The sequence below is a fragment of the Urocitellus parryii genome, chromosome 3, assembly GCF_045843805.1.
Source record: "Urocitellus parryii isolate mUroPar1 chromosome 3, mUroPar1.hap1, whole genome shotgun sequence".
NCBI classification, from domain to species: Eukaryota; Metazoa; Chordata; class Mammalia; order Rodentia; family Sciuridae; genus Urocitellus; species Urocitellus parryii.
Window position 1 is genome coordinate 143,850,353 of NC_135533.1, and position 22,342 is coordinate 143,872,694.

The 22,342-nt window shown below is 39.9% G+C and overlaps 1 protein-coding gene across 5 annotated transcripts in view; it reads right to left on the reverse strand.

Moving 5' to 3' along the window:
• The window catches only part of Taok3 (TAO kinase 3), a 188,705-nt gene that overhangs the window by 23,680 nt on the left and 142,683 nt on the right, over positions 1-22,342 (reverse strand). For 3 of the 5 annotated variants that reach the window (XM_026403416.2, XM_026403415.2, XM_077795569.1), the window contains 3 exons: positions 20,670-20,876; positions 9,245-9,379; positions 582-818 (listed from right to left, as the gene is read on the reverse strand). In XM_026403416.2, coding sequence (XP_026259201.1) covers positions 582-818; positions 9,245-9,379; positions 20,670-20,876 — 579 coding nt within the window. Of the gene's footprint in view, positions 1-581; positions 819-4,140; positions 4,237-9,244; positions 9,380-20,343; positions 20,357-20,669; positions 20,877-22,342 lie in introns of those variants that run through there. The other 2 variants (XM_026403418.2, XM_026403417.2) reach the window with 2 other exon arrangements.

The following is a 22,342-nucleotide window of genomic DNA, read 5'->3' on the forward strand; positions in this document are numbered from 1 at the left end:
ACCTTTCTCATATGGAACACTTATCAGTACAAAGGTGATACTTTGACTTTCTGCTTGTGTTACCCTTTTGTCTGTTTTAAAATTAGCTTAGAGGAGCTCATATTTAGTGTGTGTGAGGCCCTGGGTTTGAGCCCCAGCATCATCAAAAAGTAATAAATTAAAATAATTAATTTAGCTTAAAATTTGCTTAAGGAAGGGAGGTGCCCTCTAGAAAACCCAAATCCTGGCTAGATGAATCTCTTGCCACCACTGGGAGGGTGTCCATCCTGAGTGCATCGGCCACTGGCAGGGACTATCCACTCTAAATGGGACCATTTGAAGAGAACTGGACACAGCAGGTACAGGACCAAACCTGCTGTGAGTCCCCAGAAGGGAGTGACAACCTCTGGGTAGAGACACACCAGCAAGGATGTATCTGAATGAGTTTTCAGTTAGTATTTTATCTCCGAATGAGAACTTTAAGTAGCATCTGGCAGCAATCCTGTTCCCCCTGACCCGTAGGTGCCCCTTAGGTACCCTGCTCCTGCTCCCCACTGACTGGGACAGACAGGGCTTGGCAAGGGCGCGGGACACACACTGACCTCCTTTTCTATGATAGCCACTTGCTTCTTGGCCAGCTTCTCCAGCTCGATGGACGAGTTGTTGGCATGCGTCTCCACCTCCTTCTGGAGCTTGAGGCGGTGCTCGTCCATCTCAGCCTTCAGCTTGTTCTCCAGGGCGATCAGCTGCTTCTGGTGCTGGCGCCGCATCCGCTTATAACCTGACATCTGTTCCCGCAACTCGTTCTCCTGCTCATGCTCATGGATCTGCCGTGTAACCTGAATTGGGTCGGGGAACAGAACTCAGATCACCAGGTTCACGAGGGAAAACTTTCCAGGCAGAACAGAACCCTCGGGTGTTCCCCATCCTGGCACTGTCCATACAGCCAACACTCTCCTGTAGGGGGCGCAGTGCTGGGTGTGCTTCCCACTTCTCTGATCCCTCAAAACCATCCCATTCATTTTATGCAGTCACAAGAAAGGTGTTACTGCTCCCGTTTTGTAGATGAAGACATTGAGCAGTTTAGGAAGTAATTTATTTATTTATTATATTTGGTCAAAATAGGCTTTAACACATTTTTGCTGTGCCAGTTATACACTGCTCAAGGTTACACAGCTAATAACGGGGAGAGGTGGGGAGCTGGGATTCAGACCCATTTCTGTCAGATTCCAGAGCCATGCTATTTCCACTACACCAGCATTTCTCAACCTGGAGGCTACTGACAACTGGCTGGATAACTGTGTGTTGTGGGAGATGCACAGGAGGGTGGTGAGCAGCATCCCTGGACCCACTCACAGCCAGTGGCAGCTCCCAAGTCATGACAATCAAAACTGTCTTCATGGGGCTGGAGTTGTAGCTCAGCAGTAGAGCGCATACCTCGAACATGTGAGGCACTGGGTTCAATTCCTAGCACCATATATAAATACAAATAAAATAAAGGTCCAGGGCTGAGGTTGTGGCTCAGTTGGTAGAGCGCTTGCCTCACGTGTGTGAGGCACTGGGTTTGATTCTCAGCACCACGTATAAGTAAATAAATAAAGGTCAATCAATAACTAAAAAAAAAAAAAAAATCTTCAGATAGTGCCAGATGTGCCGCGCAGAGCAAAATCCCCTCCAGTTGAGAAGCACTGTATTATTTTGGTTTGTTTTGTTTCTTCTTCTTTGTTTTTTGGTTAGAATTATGACTCTAACAGTGAAAAGGACTTTAAATATTCCTCTAAAATGGTCTGAATATGATTTATTTCCTATTCTTGTGGCCAGGGGTGAAGAGGGAGAGGGGGAAAGTGGGGGTGAGAGAGCTCTTTTAAATCATCTGTGTCCTTCCTCCTCTTCCTCACAAAAGAGATGCTAACAAATTATAATAATTTTTTCTTACAAAGGAGAAAGCATTTCTATGACTTTTGGGTAGCTGCTTTTCCTGGTAACTTTTCCTTAACTTATCCTCTAGAAAATATCCAACAAGTTGAACAGTAAGAACAAAAATCTTAGAATCTCTAGTTTCTTTCTGAGGAAACTTCTCTGATTTTCTAGACCGTCCTTCAATTTACCATCCTTCCTTATTTTTCTGTTAGAGTGTCCTGTTAGATCAGTTTTTTCTCATTTTTCCTATTTTATAAAAAATTTAATTACAAGATTATAACTTTAGTTTTGTTCTTCATGAGGTGATTCAGTCACTCCCATGGACATAGGTACTTCTTCCCATCCTAACCCCCAAACAAGTTTTACTGGAAAATTTCATGCTGTTATTAATGCTCTGTACTATTTTCAGTTTATGGGTCAAAGAGCATTTTATACAAAGAACAGTTTGTTTCTCTGCTCTTTTTCGAAGGTGTCCCTGCACACTAGACGGAGTCCTTACTATCAAGAAAGTGCTGTTCTGTAACGGGAGAGTATTATCACTGTAGACCATTAAACGTTAGCTGAACTTTCAAATGTTTCCAGCTGAAACAAACACAAGGGTTCAAATTCATTTTTCTTTTCTGAAGGACAAACCTCCTTAAAGTATGAGGAGTAAGAACAGAAGGTATTTCAAGATCAAAAAAAGGATAGCAACTCCGAAAAGGCATCTAACACTCTAAAGAAAATGAATGATCTATTTTGTCATCATGACAGCAGGTTGTTTATTTATTTATTTTGGGTGCTGGGGATGATACCCAGGCAGGGGCTTGAGCAGGCGAAGCCCTGAGCCATACTCCAGCTCTGCTGTTATTTTTTTCTTACATAGTTTTATTTCTCAGTGGAGGCAAGGAAAGAAGTAGTTTGGGATGTATATATAAACTTTACTCCTTCATGCTTATGCTTTCCTGAAGCACAACTTTAGGGAAAAAGTAATTTTAATCAATAGAAAGGATACCATTTAGGGACTGGGGCTGTGGCTCAGTGGTATCGTGCTTGCCTAGCATGCATGAGGCACTGGGTTTGATTCTCAGCACCACATACATACAAATAAATAAAATAAAGACCCATCAACTAAAAATATTAAAAAAAAGAAAGGATACCATTTAGCCCTTTCTGAATTTAATTAATTAATTAATTTCAGGTAAACATCCCAGTAGTTCCTGTTCCCAGGTAACAAGTTAAGAGATAGGCTTACCCAGACCCCAATTTTTCTTATTTTAGTATTCCCTCTATAATAGAATTTCCAAAGCTGAGGCAGGACACACACTAAGGCTACCATGACACATTTAAAAAAACAAGTCGCAAGCACTGGTGTGTGGCCAGCCAAATATTCTCAGAGTGGCCATTTCCCTAAACCAAGAGGCTAGGGATAAAAGAAAATGGAGCCAAGAAATATTTCCTAGCTGAACTGGTGGGTGGGCCCTGTAAAGAGGGCTGATTCTACTGCTCACCAGAGTACACCTGGTGACAAAGCTTGCCACGCTGTCACTGTACATTAATTCCAGGAGTCACATTTTGCTTTCGGACCCTTTCCATGATTTGGATAATCACCTTTTTAACCTCAGAATATCACCTCCCTCTTTCCATTTGTCAAAACCAAACTTTCTAAATTGCAAATTGTCTTTTTGGGCACACAGGGAGACACTCAGTTTTATACATGCTTAAGGTGAACATGTGAATTTAAATAAAAGTATAACTAGATGTTTCATTTGTGAAGCTTAACATGAAATATATTAAAAATATGTTAATTACATTATGTATGCCTGTGTGTTTTAAGTTTACACTGTGTGGCTAAACAATATGCTACTTGGTAAACAGAATTTTTTAAAAAGCCATTAATTTTATCATGCTTTATGGTTTACAAAGGCTTTCACATATAATTTACCTCTTTAATTTTTACAAGGCCTGGGGTTTTAACCAGGGTCCTATGATTCTTGAATTGCCTGAGGGAATTCACATCACCAAGGCAGAAAAAGAATGATTATTCTCTGTTATGAAGTAATAGAGGGAATCAGCCCCCCAAAAGTCAAAGTTGGTGAGAGGGGTAAGTTTAAACTACGATTTTTGTAAGTCTTGAAAGGAGAAAAAAGTTACAGAGATGCAGTGACAAGTTCTCACAATGGTAGCCTCAGCATGTGAAAAAACACAAAGGGGTAGTGCCATCATGCCACACCCAGTGGGTCCTTCACTTATGCAACTGACCTTGGACAAAGGACTTGACCCCATGAGGTCTTCACATGTACAGAGGACCTAGGATGATCTTCCACAGGACCGGAGGACTGGGTGAGATGACACATGTCAAAGTGCCTGGCCAGGTGTCCCCGACACACAGGAAAGGTTCACTGCGTGCTGTCTCCCCTCCTCCTGCGAGGCTGAGCAGTGTGTCTCTACCCTCTGCTCACCATGTCTGGTGATAGAGATACAGATGACAGTGCATGGGTCCAAGAGCAAGCACACGTTTAACAATAAAATTCTCCCTGTACCCAGCTTGTGGATTGTAAGAATAAGTTCAGGGTAAGGGTGCAGCTAGTGGAGAGTACCTGCTTACAATATGTGGGGCCCAAGTTCAATGCTCATCACAAAAAAGGAAAAAAAAAAAAAAGTATGTGCAGTTTCTTTTCTTTAGGGTGATGGAGACCAAACCACCCAGGACCTAAAGCATGCTAAGCACATAGTCTACTACTGAGCTAAATCCCCAGTCCTTATATAATTTCTGAATCTGAATTATTACCTATTTCATATACCTGGGCTGTGTAAAAAAAAAAAAAAAAAAAAGAGCAAGTGATAAATAATGACCCAAAGGAGGACTGAAATTAAAAAAAAAAAAAAAGTTGTCCAAAGCTTCTTTATTTAATCCCAGCAAAATTTGGCCCTAAAATAAACCATTTTATACAAAGTATAAAATGTGCCTATTATGAACAAAATGCTGTACTAGAAGGCCAATAAGCAACTTATTGAACATAGTAGATGTTGAGCATGGTGGCTGATAATGTCATCCTCTTAAGAGATCAAAGCCAATTTACGAGATTAATTATTTGTAAGAATCAAAATGATGCGTATGATAAAAGTGGCCACCTCAGCACTTAGCACAAATGAAATTTATGGCAAGTTCTTAAAAAGAATACAATGAGTCACATTTTGGCATTAGAGATGTGACAGTCCCCTCTTTAGAACACCTAAGGAAAAGGTGCTTTAAGTTCTTACTGAAAAGAATGACTGATATTAGGCTATTCTGCCTTGAAACAGAAAATATTATATGAATAACTCAGCAATGCACACTTCAAATCCAAATTCTCATGTGACAGCAGGGCAGGAAGAGACCTCATTCATTCATTTATTCATTCATTGGGCACATGTTTATTGAGAGACTTGGGCCACGTGTGCTGGGCACAGTGAAAAATGGTATCTATTAGTAATGACCTCAGAGAGCTAAGAAGTAAAGAATAAGGAAGGAGACAGGCAATATTTCCCTAAATATCCTCTGGTACACTGTCCAGGAAGGGAACACATTTTCAAGTATTTAAAAAAAACAACTGGGCTCATGAGAGGTGAAACAGTAGCATTTACTGTGGAGGCTCTAATATATTTGTATTCTTATGCATCAAATAGATTCAAATATCCAATTTCACAATTATTTGAATAATTAGACTACATTTTGAAAACTCCAAGTGTATACCCCTTTCTGAAACTAGTAAAGTCAAGTAAAAGAATTTGCCTGGACAGAACAATAACCATTTTCTTTTCTGTGCTTCTCTGGGAACTCCCAGATCAGAGTGTCCCCCTTACGCGGCTGTCCCTAATGTGTTCTACCATACCTGTGCAGTGAGACCATTGCAGTCCACTGGGAATTCCTTTGTAAGGCCAACAACTCAGTTGTCGGGTAGATATATATATGGTCTTGGAGTCCTTTACATTAATGTCTACTATGGAAACTTCCAGGGACCCACACACTACAAAATTTTAAGAAGAGATGGCATCAGATGTAGCAAGAGCTGAAGCATTCTCATGGGTCATTAATATAATTAGAACATGAGGATCTCCATTCACCAACAATAAAAATTTAAGCAATGCACATCTCAAAGGGCCAAGGAGACAGATTCATAATTCTGAAGAGCTATATAAACAACTTTCTCCAGATAACAAATCAGCTTAGTATGAACTTTCTCACAGAAGAAGGAAAATGAAAGAAAAAAATGTAAATGTCCTTCTTTTTTTTTTTTAACTCTTCAGAGTAAGGCCAATAATCTCTGCCTTTGGAAGATTATAATAAAAAAATTACTATTCTAAAGTTTCCTCTGGTTTCCAGGTTGGTGTTCCTTCCTTTTCCTTTGTTATAAATTGGAGTGTGTAGCAGTGCATGAGGACCCCCAGATCTCAGTTTTGAGGTGCCCAAATAATAAAAGCAGCCAGCAGTGTGAGCCTGTCACTCATAATCTTCATACACTTGTGAATCACCTTATTCAGAAGCATGATTAGAAAATATTAACGAGGGGAGACGCCACAAAGGTAGGTCTCTTTGGGGTGTATGTTGAAGAGGTAGTGTTGTAAAACAGATTTAGGAACAGTAATTTCTTAAAATTAATTTTCAAGTCAATGTAAAATACACTCTCATGCTTTGTTCCTCATAACTAAAAAACTAACTTCTAAATTCTCTTTGGTATTCACTTTTGGAACCCTCTGTGGCTTGATAGAACCTCTACTGGAAGGGTATAAAGCAAGAGTAAAACCCATATCAATCAATGTGTGTTGCTACCAGCTATGAGATGTGAGGCAAGACTTCAACAACAATTTAATTATTTGTTACACTGGACCTTCATTTCCCCATGATCTTGCTCTTACTTTGAAGTTATTTATGCCATTTTAGTCCTTTTCATTTGAATTGGGATCCATAAAAACACAAGAGGATTCATCATAAAATACTTCTTTATGATATTTCAGTGTCCTGGGTTATATACTTCTTTTGGAAGGTTTTAAAATAAAATAATATAATGGGTGGTAGAGCAGTAGCCCTTGATAATATATGTTAAAATAGCCACACCAACAGTTAGATTGTCCAAAATGGGGCATGGAATCATATAATCCCATACCCTTTTTCCCTTCCATGGATTTATTTTTCTTCCTCAAAATCACTAGATATAAATGCCACTGAGCTCTGCAAAACTTTCATCCATCCTGTCATGACCCCCACGGCATCACATTTGGAAGGGTAGCCACAAGAACACTTGCTTTTGTGGCTGAAGCAACAGCCCATCAGCTATTCTGTTTTTAACTTACATGAGGGCAGGGGCCCTTCAGCAAATCAAAACTCCATCCGAGACATGGAGCTGGGCAGTTCTCTGGATGGGCGTTATGAAGCCTGTAGGATTCAGAGGGGCTTCTGAGGACCTTGCCCCTCACCTGAATGGCCTGGTAGGGAAGCAGCTTTTATCCTTCCCAGACAGGAAGACTGTGATGGCTGATACACAGAGTGGCCCTGGGTGAGTTCACAGATGCCAGCGTGAGATTATCCTGGCATGACTGTAGTAGTAGCTTAGAGGGAGGGAGGAGAGTCATGAATATATGATGTGGGAATGAGGGTGTGGCACGTGGGAAAAGGAGAACCTGTCCCGGAGGGGGGAGGCCACCTGGTACAATGTCCGCTTCCACAGAAACCAGCTCATGGTGTCCCGATGCTCCGGGCTCTCTCACTTCTACATGAGCAGGTTTGGATAAAGGTACAAGTCTCACCAGAGTCTGTGGTAAGTAGCAATGGTGCTCTCAAATACCATATGTATTCTTTTGTCAGACATCATGGCAGGAAGATAATTATTTTTTAATAATCCCATGATGCTTTATTTAGACTCAAAAGCACATTTCTAGGTGCTTAACAATCATTAGCAACTACATAGTGGACATTTTAAGATCTCCATTACACAGCAGAGCATTCCTTGAAAACAAAAAAATTACCTTTCAAAGCATTACAAGAAACTTCTCCATAAAGGAACTTAAAGAGTGGGATTATTTATAAGCAGTCTAAATTAAATTGCTGCTTTTAGACAGCAGCAGGCATGAGCAAAATATGAAGGGGCTTTAACTTCCATTTTCCCTTTATTTGGGTTTTTCAAGAGTATGATACATTCTAAATTTCAAAGATAATCAGAGCCTTGGAAGACTTGAGAAATAAAAGTAGAAATTGGGTTTGAAAAATAGGACAAGAAAAATGATCATTTCTGGGTCGGCCTCCGATGATGTCATCATAGGTTCTAAATGTAATAGCCAAGCAGTGTATACTAACTCTTTCTGCCCATGTGACCTCTAACATCAATTTGGGCAAAACAACTAATATTTCAATAATTTTTTGGCTGAGAAGTGAGATGAAGGAGGAAAAGATTAAAGAGAGTTTACAATGCCAAGGATGAAACGATGTCTGTGTGTGTGTGTGTGAGTGTGTGTGTGTGTGTGTGAGTGTGAGCGCGCACGCGCACGCGTGGGGGGCCAAGGGGAGGAGGCATGAAAACTAACTCTTCCAGCACACACCCCTTTTGCTACTACAAGGGCATCCAGCAATCACATTTGCAATAGTAAAAATGCTGAAGAATCCTACAGCCTCTTTTCTTCCACGATCAGCCCTCTCCTCTCCTAAAAGCCCTTCTTGCTTTATTGGTGCCGGAAATTCTTTAGGGGTTAAATGGGGAAGTGCAGCCACTACCATTGTTGCAATAAATAAATGAATGAACCAGAACGAACCAGCAATCCATCCCTGGGTAGCAAGTATCTGATTTTTCTCCAATTAGAGACATCAGCCAGCAACCATATATTTTTAAAAATTGTCTTTTATCTTTTCATGTGTGTGTGTGTACATTACAGACACACATGCAATATACAAAAATAAGCAGTGCCCTGCATGCACATACATCAATACCTTTAAGAACATTTTTAGCATTATTTATTTCAATGAAAAGACAGATAGCTTTTAAAAAATTAAACAGGCTAGCTACTCATCCCAAAGGCCTTATATTTTGCACATACAGCAGATACAAATATATACACACAATCACACACACATCACACACACACACACATACACACACACACAAAGGTTTTTTTTTTTTTTTCTCCATGCCATAGACAATGCTAAAATATCTGAGCTCAGGTTGCTATGCCAACAGATTTTTTTCTAAAATGAATAAAATTATTAGAAGGGAGAAAACATTCTTGACTCCCTTCCTTCCATCCATGAAGCCGAGAGAGGCTCAGGGAGGGCGAGAGGCTGCCAGACAGGGAGGAGGGGAAGGAAGGGAAGGTGGGTAGAGGGGTGTTTGCTTACCAAAGATGCTGATTTGATCGTGGCAAAGCGCTCTCTGTTCCGGTAGTGGAGGGCCTGGCTCTGAACTGACTGGGTAGGCCGCGGCTCAGGCCTGGGATCGCCGTGGCCCGCCTCATCCCTTATGAATACATGATCCTGCAGAAATGGATAAAAACAAGGAGAAAGTCCAGCTGTGCTCTTTCCTCGCCGGCTGCCTCTCTCTCACCCCTCTTTCTGCACAAGCACTGCTGTTTGAAATGCATAGTTTAGCTCTCTGCTAGTCCCCGCAGCTCCCACGGTACAAAATGAATAAGCAACACATTGCAGCCTTCAGTTAGGAATGTCAGCTGATCGCTAGTGGGATGCCTTCTGAATCCCTGGCAGGCTTTTTCTTTACCTCCAGAATTACATATATGCAAAAGAAAAAAAGAACAGAAAAAACAATGCAATGTACAGACTTCTCAGAACAGTTTGCTTAAAACGCTGTAACCAAATAATTCCTTTAAAAATGTCATGTCCATGTCTGGCAAGGAGGATGCTGGTGGCTTTTGACATAAAAGCGAGCCTCCGCCTCATTCCCTTGAAAGATCTGCGTTCTCAATTGAATTTTATTTGAGATCTGGTCGGTAGGATCATCGTTCTGTCTAGAACCAGTGGAGGCGTGTGCCGAACTGCCTCTCTATCTTGTGCTGGGAAGATTCGGCAGTCACTGAGGGATCCTGCTTTCCAGTCATGATCGTACACAGTTCTAGCACCTTCTCTCTACAGCTTCTGAAAGGATTTTTTTTAGATTTAAAGAGACAGGCGTACAATTTCAGCCAAATGATACTTTCACAAATTCTCCCTCAACTCGGTGTCGGTATGTCACCAGAGTGAGTAAAGCTGGAATTTAATGTCCTTGTCTGATTTAATCAAGCCTGTGTTTCTTGATAGGCGAAGATGATTAATCTTATTCTAACGCCCAGTGAAAAATCACATTCCCTGGAAGGATAATAATGGATGTTTCTTAAACGCAACTGAAATGACTTTTAAAGGGGAAAATGCTTTCAAAGGACAAAGCTCCTCTCTATAAAGATGAGGTGGTCAGTCAGTGAGTAGCTCTGACCCCTCAGGTAAAAAAGGTACTCGAGTAATTTGCAGCTAAAAAATGTACAACTGTGGGGGATTTTTAAAGAGCAACACATTCAAGATGGGGAAGGAGAAATTCATTCCTTACTTCCCTAGGGTTTTAGAAGGAAAACCATTTGTGAAGTCAGTTTTGCATTTTGTCCACGATTCCTTGAAATTTTTAATAATTGCCCTTTCCTTCTTCAGAAAATAGGAACTACAGAGGCTTACAAAACATAAAATTTTATTATTGTCTAAAAATTTGAAAAGCCAAAACACATATATTTCTTGGAGGAAATTAAATTATACACCCAGATTTTTATGTAAAAGCAAGTTCTAGATTAAACTTATCACTGGACTGATTTTCTTTTTCCTCTTATAATTTAAAATGTTTTGATATATTGGGAAGGTATCTCCCATTACATCTATTTCATCTATTTTTAACCTTTTTTTTTCCATTTATGTGTCAAAGTTCAAAAATGAAGAGATCTTTAATAAACATGCCATCCTGGGATGTTCTATAGCTGTGCTCTTCAAAAAGATAGCCACTAGCCACATGTGGCTATTTTAATTAAGATGAATTAAATTAAGTTAATTTAAAATTAATTAAAATGAAACAAAGCATAAAATTCAGTTCCTAAGTGAGACCAGCTACATTTCAAGCATTCGGTAGCCAGAGTTAGTGGCCACCAGGTTGGGCAGCACCAATGTAGAACATTTCCATCATTGCAGAAGTTCTACCAGACCATGCACAATTGGTTAAAAATTGAAACTTACAAGAAACTGCTTCAGGGGGTCAGTTAAAATTACTCTGTATTACTTCCGGGAAATCTGAACTAATTTCACAGGGAATAAGGTGTATGATTGGGATTCTTGCACCAGGTGTAAGGTTCTAAAGAGGAAGGCCCTGGGATCTGCTACCATTTCATTACTGTACATTTATTTATAAATCATCTTTATGTCCAAAATTGAACTTCCTTAATATGACAGCCACAGAAAGGCATACAGCCTTAAATGCCAGCAGACACAAGAGAGACAGGAGGCAGATGCCTGTGGTTTTATACATAACCTTACCAAGTCATAGTTTTGGTGACTATTAGTTGGCTAACAAATTAAATACACTGATTGAGCGGGAGACCTCAAATATGCAGTAGCAGCTAAGTTTCACAAAAATGAAATGTAAAAATGTGGTTTATGAAGATAAACTAGTGACAGTAGAATTCACGTCACCCACATGTCAAGTCAAAATAAAACTTGTTCATGCCTAAATTAGTGTAAATTGACTAGTTTGTTTCATTTCTAATAGAAATCAGTATTTTGAGGTTAGAACCCTGATTATCAAATTAAAAGCCATGCTATATTTTGTAAGTTTTTTAAACATAAAGAAATTGGAATACAGCGGAAAAGTTAGAAATTCAAAATCACGTTGTTTTAGTTGATACATGTGTAATGAAATTACCCACTAAGATATATTTTACAAACAATGCTATTTTAGAAGGTAGTTCAAAAACAGGCCCAAAATTTTAATCTACTTTAAATATAATAATTAATGATAATGGCATAATTCCTTGCTTCTTCCTAATTTTTTTCTTTTATAAAAGAATTCTTAGTTTTCCAGGGCAGTTTTCTATCAGAAATTAAAAGTCTTCAAATATTATGCAAAAGGCAATGAAATGAGGTAACACTTTAGCCTAACAGTAGATACCCACTTCGAGTGAATTAGAAAGTGTGTGTGTGTGGGGGGGTGTGTGTGTGCATGTGTGTGTGTATTGCTGGAATCAAATCCAGGGCCTTGGACTTGTTTTGCCACTGAACTATATCCCCAGCCTCAGGTAATAAATTTTTAAAAATACTCAATTTCACTGTATAAAATACATTCAAAACTCCAAAGGTAACTTGATGAAGCAATTTAAAAAAATGTTTTCTTAGTTGTAGATGGACACGATATCTTTATTTTTATGTGGTGCTGAGAATCAAACACAGTACCTCACATGTACTAGGCAAGTGCTCTGCCACTGAGCTATAGCCCCAGACCTTAATGAACCAATTTTAAAAAGAGGGTAATGTGATTTGAGAAGTAGGCCCAAACAAATTAAATATTGTTTGTTACACTGTCCCATCAGGCAACAGTCCCTTTGAAAATGACCACTGTACTCCGCTCCCAGAATTTCTGAACTGCACACTTTTTTTTTTCCTGGTACTGCAGACTGAACCCAGGGGTGTTCCACCACTGAGCTACATCCTCAGCATTTTTTATTTTTTTGTTTTGTGACAAAGTCTCATTAACTTGCCCAGGCTGGCCTTAAACTTGGCTCCTTCTCCCTCAGCTCCAGAGAAGTTGGGATTACAGGTGTGTGTGCCACTGTATCTAGCTCTGAACTGCACACATTTTAAGATTCATGATGGAAAGGATCAATTTGGTAATTTATGCAGTTAGGCAGCATATGCAGATTATTTGCCAATGAAGATGAGAGGCCAACATCAACTCTGAAGAATTATTTCAGGAGATGAAGAAGAAATATCACGTTCTACTTTATCAAGATCAAATATATGGCTTGGGTATAATTTAACCTTAAAACATTACCATCCAGGAACCAATAAGATAGTTCCTTGAATTTCCAATATGATTAGGGATCTGCTTTAAGTCAATGTGTGCTAACCTGATAAATTACAACACTCTTCCGTTATAAAAAATAAATTTCCACAGATTAAAAAAATGTTGTAATGTTTGTTCAAAATCTTTAGTGGAAAGAATATTTTATGATATAGTGAAAAATATGAACTAGGAGACATAAACTTTATTCTCATGCCCTGGACAATGGGTTTTTGCTCTTATCTAGAGGTCCCCACTAAGCATCTGGTATTACACATCTGAGATGCAGATTCATGGTGCAATCACCTGCCTAGAGTTTATGCTACCTTGAACTTGGCCTCTAAGCCGTTTCTGAGGACTCCAGTATGTTTGGGGTCTTCCTTTATCACAACGCTCATCATACTCACTTGTCTGGCTCTGCATGAGAGGGTGAGCTTTTTGAAGGCAGAGCAAATGTGATTTGAAACATCTCAGTCTCCCCAGCACCGGGCACAGTGCTTGATACTTAGTAGGCATTCAGTAAATGTTTGCTGAATAAACAAGCTCAGAATAGAGCTTTGAGGAGATTTTTGAGAAAATGACATTTTCTCTTGGATTATTTAACAGAATTCATATTTGTATTTCATAAAACCTGCCACTCTGTACTCTAAGAAAGTCATAAAATAGTTACATACACATATACAGACACACACACACACACACACAAGCACACATAAGCACACCTTTCTGGGGTAGGTGCGTGCGTGCGTGCGTGCGTGCGTGTGTGTGTGTGTGTGTCTAAAAAATGGCTTTTATCCCATGATGTGAAGGCCTCTATAGACTCCCACACTTTTTATGCTGCGGAAAAGGGACTGGTAGACCCCACCATCTCTCCTTTGTTTTATTCCTTTCAAATCCATTCCTGATGGTTGAAGCAGGTACAGTTATCAGGACCTGGGGCTGGAGTGTGGGGAACAGAAGATGGAAAGACAGTCAGGGAGGAAGGATGACAAGGAGATGAGGGCGAAGATGTGACTAGAGGGAGGGGTGGCTGCTTTGGACATTCACACATTAAATTACTTAAATTTTTTTAAAATATATTTTTTTAGTTATACATGAGCACAATATTTTTATGTGGTGCTGAGGATCGAACCCAGTGCCTCACGTGTGAGAGGCAGCGCTCTGCCACTGAGCCACAACCCCAGCCCCGTTAAATTACTTTTACTTTGCCAAATGTGAGTCCAAGAGTCAGAGAACTTGCCTCTCTGTTCAGCAAAATAACAGGAGAGGCCACCAGAGCAAGTGAAAATTAAACCAGAACATCCTATCCCCCAAGGACAATTCTTCTTTTTTTTCCTCCTACAAAAATGGTGAAAGCTGTTTTATTTTCTTTTTTTTAAGAACAGGGGAGAAACAACTGAAAAGAATGAATAAAAATATTTTCCATAAGTAATTCCCATTAAAAAAGGGCCATTGTGTTTGAATTTAATCATACCTGAAATAACACTGATTAAAGAACAATGCCTTTAAGATACTGACGCCTCCTGATCTGTAGAACAGAAGGAAACAGCAGGCAAAAGCGGTGCTTTTAGACTTCAACAAAATGCAAGTCTGCCTGGTTTTTTGTTTGTTTTGGGGGTGCTGGGGATGGAACTCAGGGGCTCGTGCATGACAAGCAAGTGCTCCAACACTGAGCTATGTTTCCAGCCTCTAAGTACACCTTTTAATACACAAAATTAAAAAAAAAATAGATTTTATCATGTAGGACAAGGTTAAAGGTCATTTGCTACTGCTATGCATGCAGTGATTGCAAGCAGTAGGGAGAAGATCCAGAAACATGTGAGATGATGACAGAGAAACTAAATTGGATTTGAAGTTTGCTCTGGAGTCACTACGAAGAATCAAGATTTGAGGTATGAAGTTGTGTACCTAAGAGTCTTCCTTTGGCTGGGTGTAGTCATGTGCACCTGGGAGGCTGGGGCAGGAGGATCCCAAGTCTGAGTCCAGCTCTGCGGCTTAAACAGACCCTGAGCAAATGGACTACCACCACCACCATCACCATCACCAAAAGAGTTCACAGAACACATACTGAATGCTTCCTGTATGACTGAGTGCTGGAGGTGAAGAGAGGTGTCCTGGAGGGGCTAACAGTTCAGGGACAGGTGGCATTTCTGCTACTGAAAACTAGGGAGAGGAAGTGGAATAAGAACTTAAAGTCTGTTTTGTCAGAATATACTTTTAGACTTATCAAATCAATTTTGCTCAAAAAGATTAGCTTAGGATCTCTCTAGGGGCTGGGAAAGACTAGAGTGGAGGTGAGCAATAGGGAGAGAGCCAGGTAACCTGAAACTCTGATGCCGATGGTAAATTTTCAGCATCCTGCTTTAAAATGAGGGTGAGCCTTGATAGCAGATCTGTCCTGCTAAATCAGGGCATCTGTATTCTGACGCAGAGCAATTAACTGCAAGTAACACGGCCACTAGTTACACATGGCCTAAAAGTCAGTTTATTAGCTGGGCACCACGGCGCAGGCCTCTAATCCTAGCAATGGGAAGTGGGGTGTTGAGATAGGAGGATTGCCAAGTTCCAGGCCCTTCTGTAGCTTAGTGAGGCCCTAAGCAATATAGTGAGACCTTGTCTCAAAATGAAAAAGGAAAAAAAATTGCTGTGGATGTAGCTCGGTGGTTGAATACCCCTGGGTTCAATCCCTGGTAGCAGAAGGTCAGGTTACTTCTTGTATAAAATGGTAATCTGTTTTACATCTATGATTAACTAACTTGGTGTACACCTGCTTGAGTATAACAATCAGAGAAACAAAAAATTCCTCATCCCTCTTCTTATATTTTGGTATTTATTAAGAATATTCTTATTGTCTTGGGCATTATTATTGAACAAATAATTCTTTCAAACCAGAGATCATACTTACGACTATTTAACCCTTTAATCAATTATGTTCCAGAACCAGATTGGTAGGATGGTTAGCATTTGGTAATTAATCCATCCACCCATTCACTCATTTTACAATAATTTACTGAGTGTCTACACCATGGCAAGCACTATATAGCACTGAACAAAGTAGGCATAGTCCTTGCCCAACAGTTTACATTCTAATCATGAGATAATAAACAAATTATTAATAATATGATTTTATATTATGAGAAACATTAAAAAGAATAAAATAGGATAATGAGATCAAGGTTAGAAAATTGCTTATTGTATGACAATTTAATAATATATTGGCTTTTCTAAGATTTTGGGCATGAATCCAGGAAAAACTGGTCAATGTTTTAAAAAATTATATTGCTTGACTTCTTTCTAAAATAACCTTTGTGGCCAGGCACAGAGACACATGCCTGTAATCCCAGTCATTCAGGAGGCTAGGACAGAAGGATTGCAAATTCAAGATCAGCATTAGCCGCTTAACAAGACCCTTTCTCAAAATTTAAAAATTAAAAAAGGGATGGGGATATAGCTCAGTGGTAGAGCGCCCTTGGGTTCAATCCCCTGGACCAAAAATTAAAATAATAAATAAATAAATTAAAATAAGTCCCCCCCCCCCAAGTCAGAAACTAGACTAGGCTCAGATATGCTCTGTCCAGACTCCCTGAAGAAAGTCTTCCTGCTCCACCTGCATGGAGAGCTGGTGGCAATGGTCTTAGGTTGTCAGCCCCTTCAGGCATCATGTCAGCTGCAGAGCAAACTTGCCCAAGAGCACAACCTTTCCAGCTGCCTATGTGCAATGACTGATGGAGGCTGTGGCATCTGGACCTGGCCATTCCTCCAGCCAGTGCTTACTGTGGGGTGGGCGGAGGTGTCCAGCAGACCTGCATCTCAGCCCATACTGCAGTCCTCTCCCTCCCACAGGTGTTCATCCAAGGGGAACTTCCATTTTTATTTATTTTTGTGGTACTAGGAATTGAACCCAGGGGTGCTCTAGCACTGAGCCACATCTTCAACTCTTTTGATTTTTTATTCTGAGATAGGGTCTTGCTAAATTGCCAGGCTGGCCTCCAACTTGCAATCCTCCTACCTCAGCCTCTGGACTTGCTGGGATTATAGGCTTGTGCTACTGTGCCTGGCTCCTATTTTTTTCTTTTTAATTGGTGCAGTATGATTACACATAATGGTGGAATTTGTTGTTACGTATTTGCACATCCACTCAGTATGACAATGTAATTTGGTCAGTTTGTTTCCCATCACCTCCCCTTTCCCTCCCCTGTTCCCCTCCCTCTACTGATCTCCCTTCTATTTTCATAAGACCCCCCCCACATACTCCCTCCACACACCTTTTCCCACTTTTTTTCTCTACCTTCCACATATGACAGAAAACACAGGACTCTTAGCTTTCTGAGGAAAACTTCCTCATTTAAAGAAAATCTAGCAGGGCTACGCTGTCTCATTTCTTCCTGGAGAATCCAACCCAGATCACAGTGTTCCCCACACCTAAATGTGACACAGTGGAGCTGCCATCCATCTGTGTGGAGAAGGGTCTGATTGGGCCAGTGGCGTCTAGATCCCTCCTTTCTAGGGAAATTTAATAGATTCCAAGTAGAAAGTGGAAGAGAGCAAAGCATACCTGTCCTAGCTGAGGTGTGGTTGAGAACTGCTTTTTTCAGGATTATAAGAATAGAAGCACAGAATTCTAGACCTAGAACAAATCTCTGAAATCATGCAGAATAAATCTTAATTTCTCAGTTGGAAAAAATGAAGCCCAGAGAGGGTTGGGACTTGTCCAAAATAAAATACAACTAGGAGTGGCAGAAAGAACCGGAAACTAGTTTCCTCATTCCTATAGTCTGATACACAGAATTTTCTACTGAGAGTTTAAGATCCTATTTCATTTATGTTCTCCAATTTTAGGAACTTGAGTAGATTAATAAATATAAACTTTCTGAATAATTTTGCACTTTTATTATTTTTAAAGATATAAAAAAAAAAGAAAAAAAAAAAGATAAAGTGTTTTTGGGCTGTGGCTGTAGCTCAGTGGTAGAGCGCTTGCCTAGCATGGGTGAGGTACTGGGTTCAGCGTCAGCACCACAAAAAAATAAATAAATATGTCCATCTACAACTAAAAAACTAAAAAGCTCAGGTAGTAGGACTAAATAGATGCTATGCACAGAAAGCACATTTGACATTAACTTTTTGCATATTATATTGAAAATTTTTCTAGCCTACTTGTATTTCAAAGTTAACCCATTCAACCTTTTATTTGCAAATGTTTCAATTCCATGGAACTACAATTTCCTTATATATTTCATAATAAAATAGAAATACATTACATGAAAGTCGTCCTGACCATTTTTTGGGTGTATGTGTGTATCAAATGCAATTATGTACTATCTCCAATGATAAAGCGTACCTATTCTTCTTCAGTGATCACATCAGAGAGAGAAAAGTATTGAAAGAGCTGCATTCTCACAAGGTATCTCTATAATAGCATGCTAAAATTAAAATTAAAATCCCCAAAGAGGGGCTGGGGATGTGGCTCAAGCGGTAGCGCGCTCGCCTGGCATGCGTGCGGCCCGGGTTCGATCCTCAGCACCACATACAAACAAAGATGTTGTGTCCGCCGAAAACTAAAAAATAAATATTAAAATTCTCTCTCTCTCTCTCTAAAAAAAAAAAAAAAAAAAAAAAAAAAAAAAAAATCCCCAAAGAATTCCAGGTCAGGGCCTTCTTTCTTGTTCCTCACCAGGGGTATCTTTTCCCAATTTGGGGTCCTATCTGAGAGGTTCTGGAATAAAAAGATATATTCCACTTGCCCTTCTTTGGCTCCCCATACTCATGGAGCTCCACAGGTAACAGAAAGGAGAGAGCCAGACCTGTAAATGTCCATGATGGTTCTCTCCAGAAACAGCCTAGGAAACCTTTCCTACTCCTCAAATACATGACTACTTGCCCATGTTCAATGGCAGCTGTGGCAAAGCTGAGCCTAGCGGCTTTCTGTACTCCCGATATCACTTCTTTCCTTAAACTTCCGTGGTTCCTGATAATCCGGGTCCCTGCTGTCTCCCCCAGCTTGCTGTCCACCTCAACTCCCCAGGCTTTAATGTCTCTGGCCTTTCCCCTCTTTGGGGGACATGCAGTACTCCTTTTGTCTGAGGGCCTTTGGACTTGTTGCTTTCTGACTTAGCCCAGGGTATCCCCCCAAGGTCGCTAGCTTCTGCTTGTATTTCAGGTTCAAGATTAAATTTTCTTGTCAGGTAGGCTTTTCAGTATTTCTCTCTAGATTAAGGCCTACTTTTTGGGGGGTATATGTGTGCATCAAATGCAACTGTGTACTATCTCCAATGATAAAGTGTACCTATTCTTCTTCAGTGATCAGAAGAGAGAAAGTATTGAAAGAGCTGCATTATCACAAGGTAGCTCTATATAGCATGCTAAAATTAAGATTAAAATCCCCAAAGAATTCCAGGCCAGGGCCTTCTATCTCGTTACCACACCAGGAGTATCTTTTCCCAATCTGGGGTTCTATCTGAGAGGTTCTGGAGTAAAAAGATACATTCCACTTGCAAATTTCTTAAAAATGTTATATCGTTCTTCGTGGGATTATTTGTTTTATCTCTCCTACAGATGACAAGCTCCATGAAGACGCCTTAACTATTTTAACTTCCCTGTATACGTAGGTCTTCCATGGTTCCTTGCACACAGTAAAGGTTCCCACCTGTATTTGTTGAGTAAATGATTATCAGTTCTAGAAAATAAACATGCATCCCTCCACCGTTCATGACCAGGCACCATTGTACTCCCTCCTGCCCTCTACCCTTCCCCAGTTTCCTTTTAATCCCAAGAAAAAAGCAGAAATGAGAGAAGTCTAAGTGAAAAAATAACATTAAACATGTTTTTTCATGGAATGAGAATGATCATTGCAATTCATTAAAACAAGTATATACATTCCTCACGTATCCCTAACAAGAAAAAAGTTATAAGAGATTCTTTTCTATAATACCATGCTATAGGTTGCTTACCCCAAAAGTCTCTCAAAACACTGTTGGAGAATTTAGTTAATTATTGACAATTCTATAAAATACTATACAGAACTGCTTTGAAATATGCTTAAAATTTAAAAATATTTTTTTCATAAAGAATGTCATCTTTGGGGTTGAGGCTGTAGCTCAGTGATAAAGCGCTTGCCTCGCAGGTGTGAGGAACTGGGTTCAATCCTCAGCACCACATAAAAATAAATAAAGATACTTGTGTTCATATACAACCAAATAAATATATTTAAAAAAGAATGTCACCTTTAAAACACTCATACAAAAGGAGACTATTTAATTGGGAATGTAAACCAAAATTAAAAAAACAGAAATATTTGTTCCAAAGTCAGAATACTTAAGCCGGCAGGAAGCTAGCCTTAGAAATATAAGTAATAAATCCAAGAAACAGAAGAGTAGAACCCTTTTAAAAACAGATGGCCTGGGGCACCACTAACAGGTCATACCTGGGAAGCTTTGATGGTATGCGGCAGGAAGGTCACTGGTTTAGCGAAGGACGTCCTGGATTTGTTGATGTTTAGAGTTATGGATTTATTTTCCTTTATTTATTGATGCTGGTGGACTTCAGAGCAGTAAGAGAGGAAGAGGTAGAAATAGCAGAGACAGAGCCCACATAGTCCTTCAGTATCCTTTTACTGTCAGAAGACTCTCAAGTGCTAGGTTTAGCCCCACATTTCAGTTGCAAAAGGGAACTGACCAGACAAGCCTGGTGTCTGAGCCACTTTTGTGTGAGTGATAAAGCCGGTGCAGAGGACACTCCCAGGAAACCCACCTTCTTGTGCAGCACAGAGGAACTGGAATTCACTGTGCTTTCCTCCTCCTGCATCATGACGAGTTCCGAGCTGCTCTCATCCATGACCTCCTGCATGCTGTTCACACTGCTGCTCTGGCTGCCAGTGCTCACCGACATGCTTGGGATGGAGTGGTTGCTGCCCAGGCTGTCCACTTCCCTGTTCAGATTGGTCCCATGTTCGTTGTCCTATAAAAATGGGGCATCAGGGTTAAAAAAAAAAATAACCGTAGACCAAGCTGAAATCCATGACTAAGCTCTGAAGCATGCTCCATCCTGCAGTGCCAACTCGCTTTTTTGCCAGTCTCCAAAGATAAACACTCTGGGTCTTGGTTCCATTAGTCCCCCACCATTTTCATGTATCTTTTTTGGGAGGGTGCTGAACCCAGGGGCGCTTTACCACGGAGCAACATCCTCAACCTTTTTATTTTTTTATTTTCAAACAGGGTCTTGCTAATTGCTGAGGCTGGCCTCAAACTTTCAATCCTCCTGCCTCAGCCTCCTGAGTCACTGGGATTACAGGTATGCTGCCAGGTCGCTTTTCCAGACATTTCAAATTCACTCTATGCTTTCCCCGGGGGCTATTGTAGACATGGGATAGAAGATTCCAAAGGCTTCCATCCCCGGGTTTTCCCCTGTCACACACATCTGCTGTCATCAGATTGCTACACTAAGCAGAATCTCTCTGGGTCTGTAAGAGATCTTTGGAACATCATGGTGCTAGAGAGAGACTGCTGGCCACCAAACACGTAGGACATCTGCAAATAGGGCAGTGGTCATCTGAAACTGAAGTAGAGTGGAAAGAGTTTTTCAGCGATGTGACAAGCAATATGCTCCTCTGTAAGTCATTATTGAGTAACTTTATATCTAAGCTGGGATATTAATTCTACTGTCCTAGACAGGTAATTAAATTCTGCCTCCCTTAAGCAATCCTATCATGCTTACCTCTGTAATCTTATTAAACATATCTGTTAAATAATATTGATATTTATCACTACTGGTCCAAAGACTACTATTTGAAAAGTGGTAAAATAATCTGAACATATAATTTATCTATCACAGTGGCATATCTTTTGATATAAGATTAAATAATGTAATTAAGTGAACTTGGCTACAAATAAACTTTCTTTTCATAGAACCACACTGTACACATATAACTTTAATGAATTGTTACTTAGTCATGGCAATATAAGGAATCACAGGGTAATAAAAAATGATAGGTAATAAATTTTTAATAGATTTATTTTCCCAATTAAAGGGGATCATTTCTATGTATGTAAACAAGAGACTTGTATAGCTCAAATGTCATTTTCTGGGTTTCATTTTTATGATTATTGGTAAAATAAGTTAATTTTTTTTATATATTAAAAAGCTAAATTCATTCATCCTTCCTTCCCTTTTATTTAGTTTTAGAGGTAAAGGAGTTATTTCTTTCTCTCTTTCTTTATTTGAACTTAGGCCTCACAAATGCTAGATAAGTGCTCTACCACTGAGCTACCTCCTCAGCCCTTTTTAGTTTTTATTTTGACGCAGGATGTTCCTAAAGTTGCTGAGGTTGGCCTTGAACTTATGATCCTCCTGCCTCCTGAGTTGCTGGGATTACAGGTGTGCACCACCCTGCCCAGCAGGGTCCTTCTTCTTGTTCAAGGCTAATT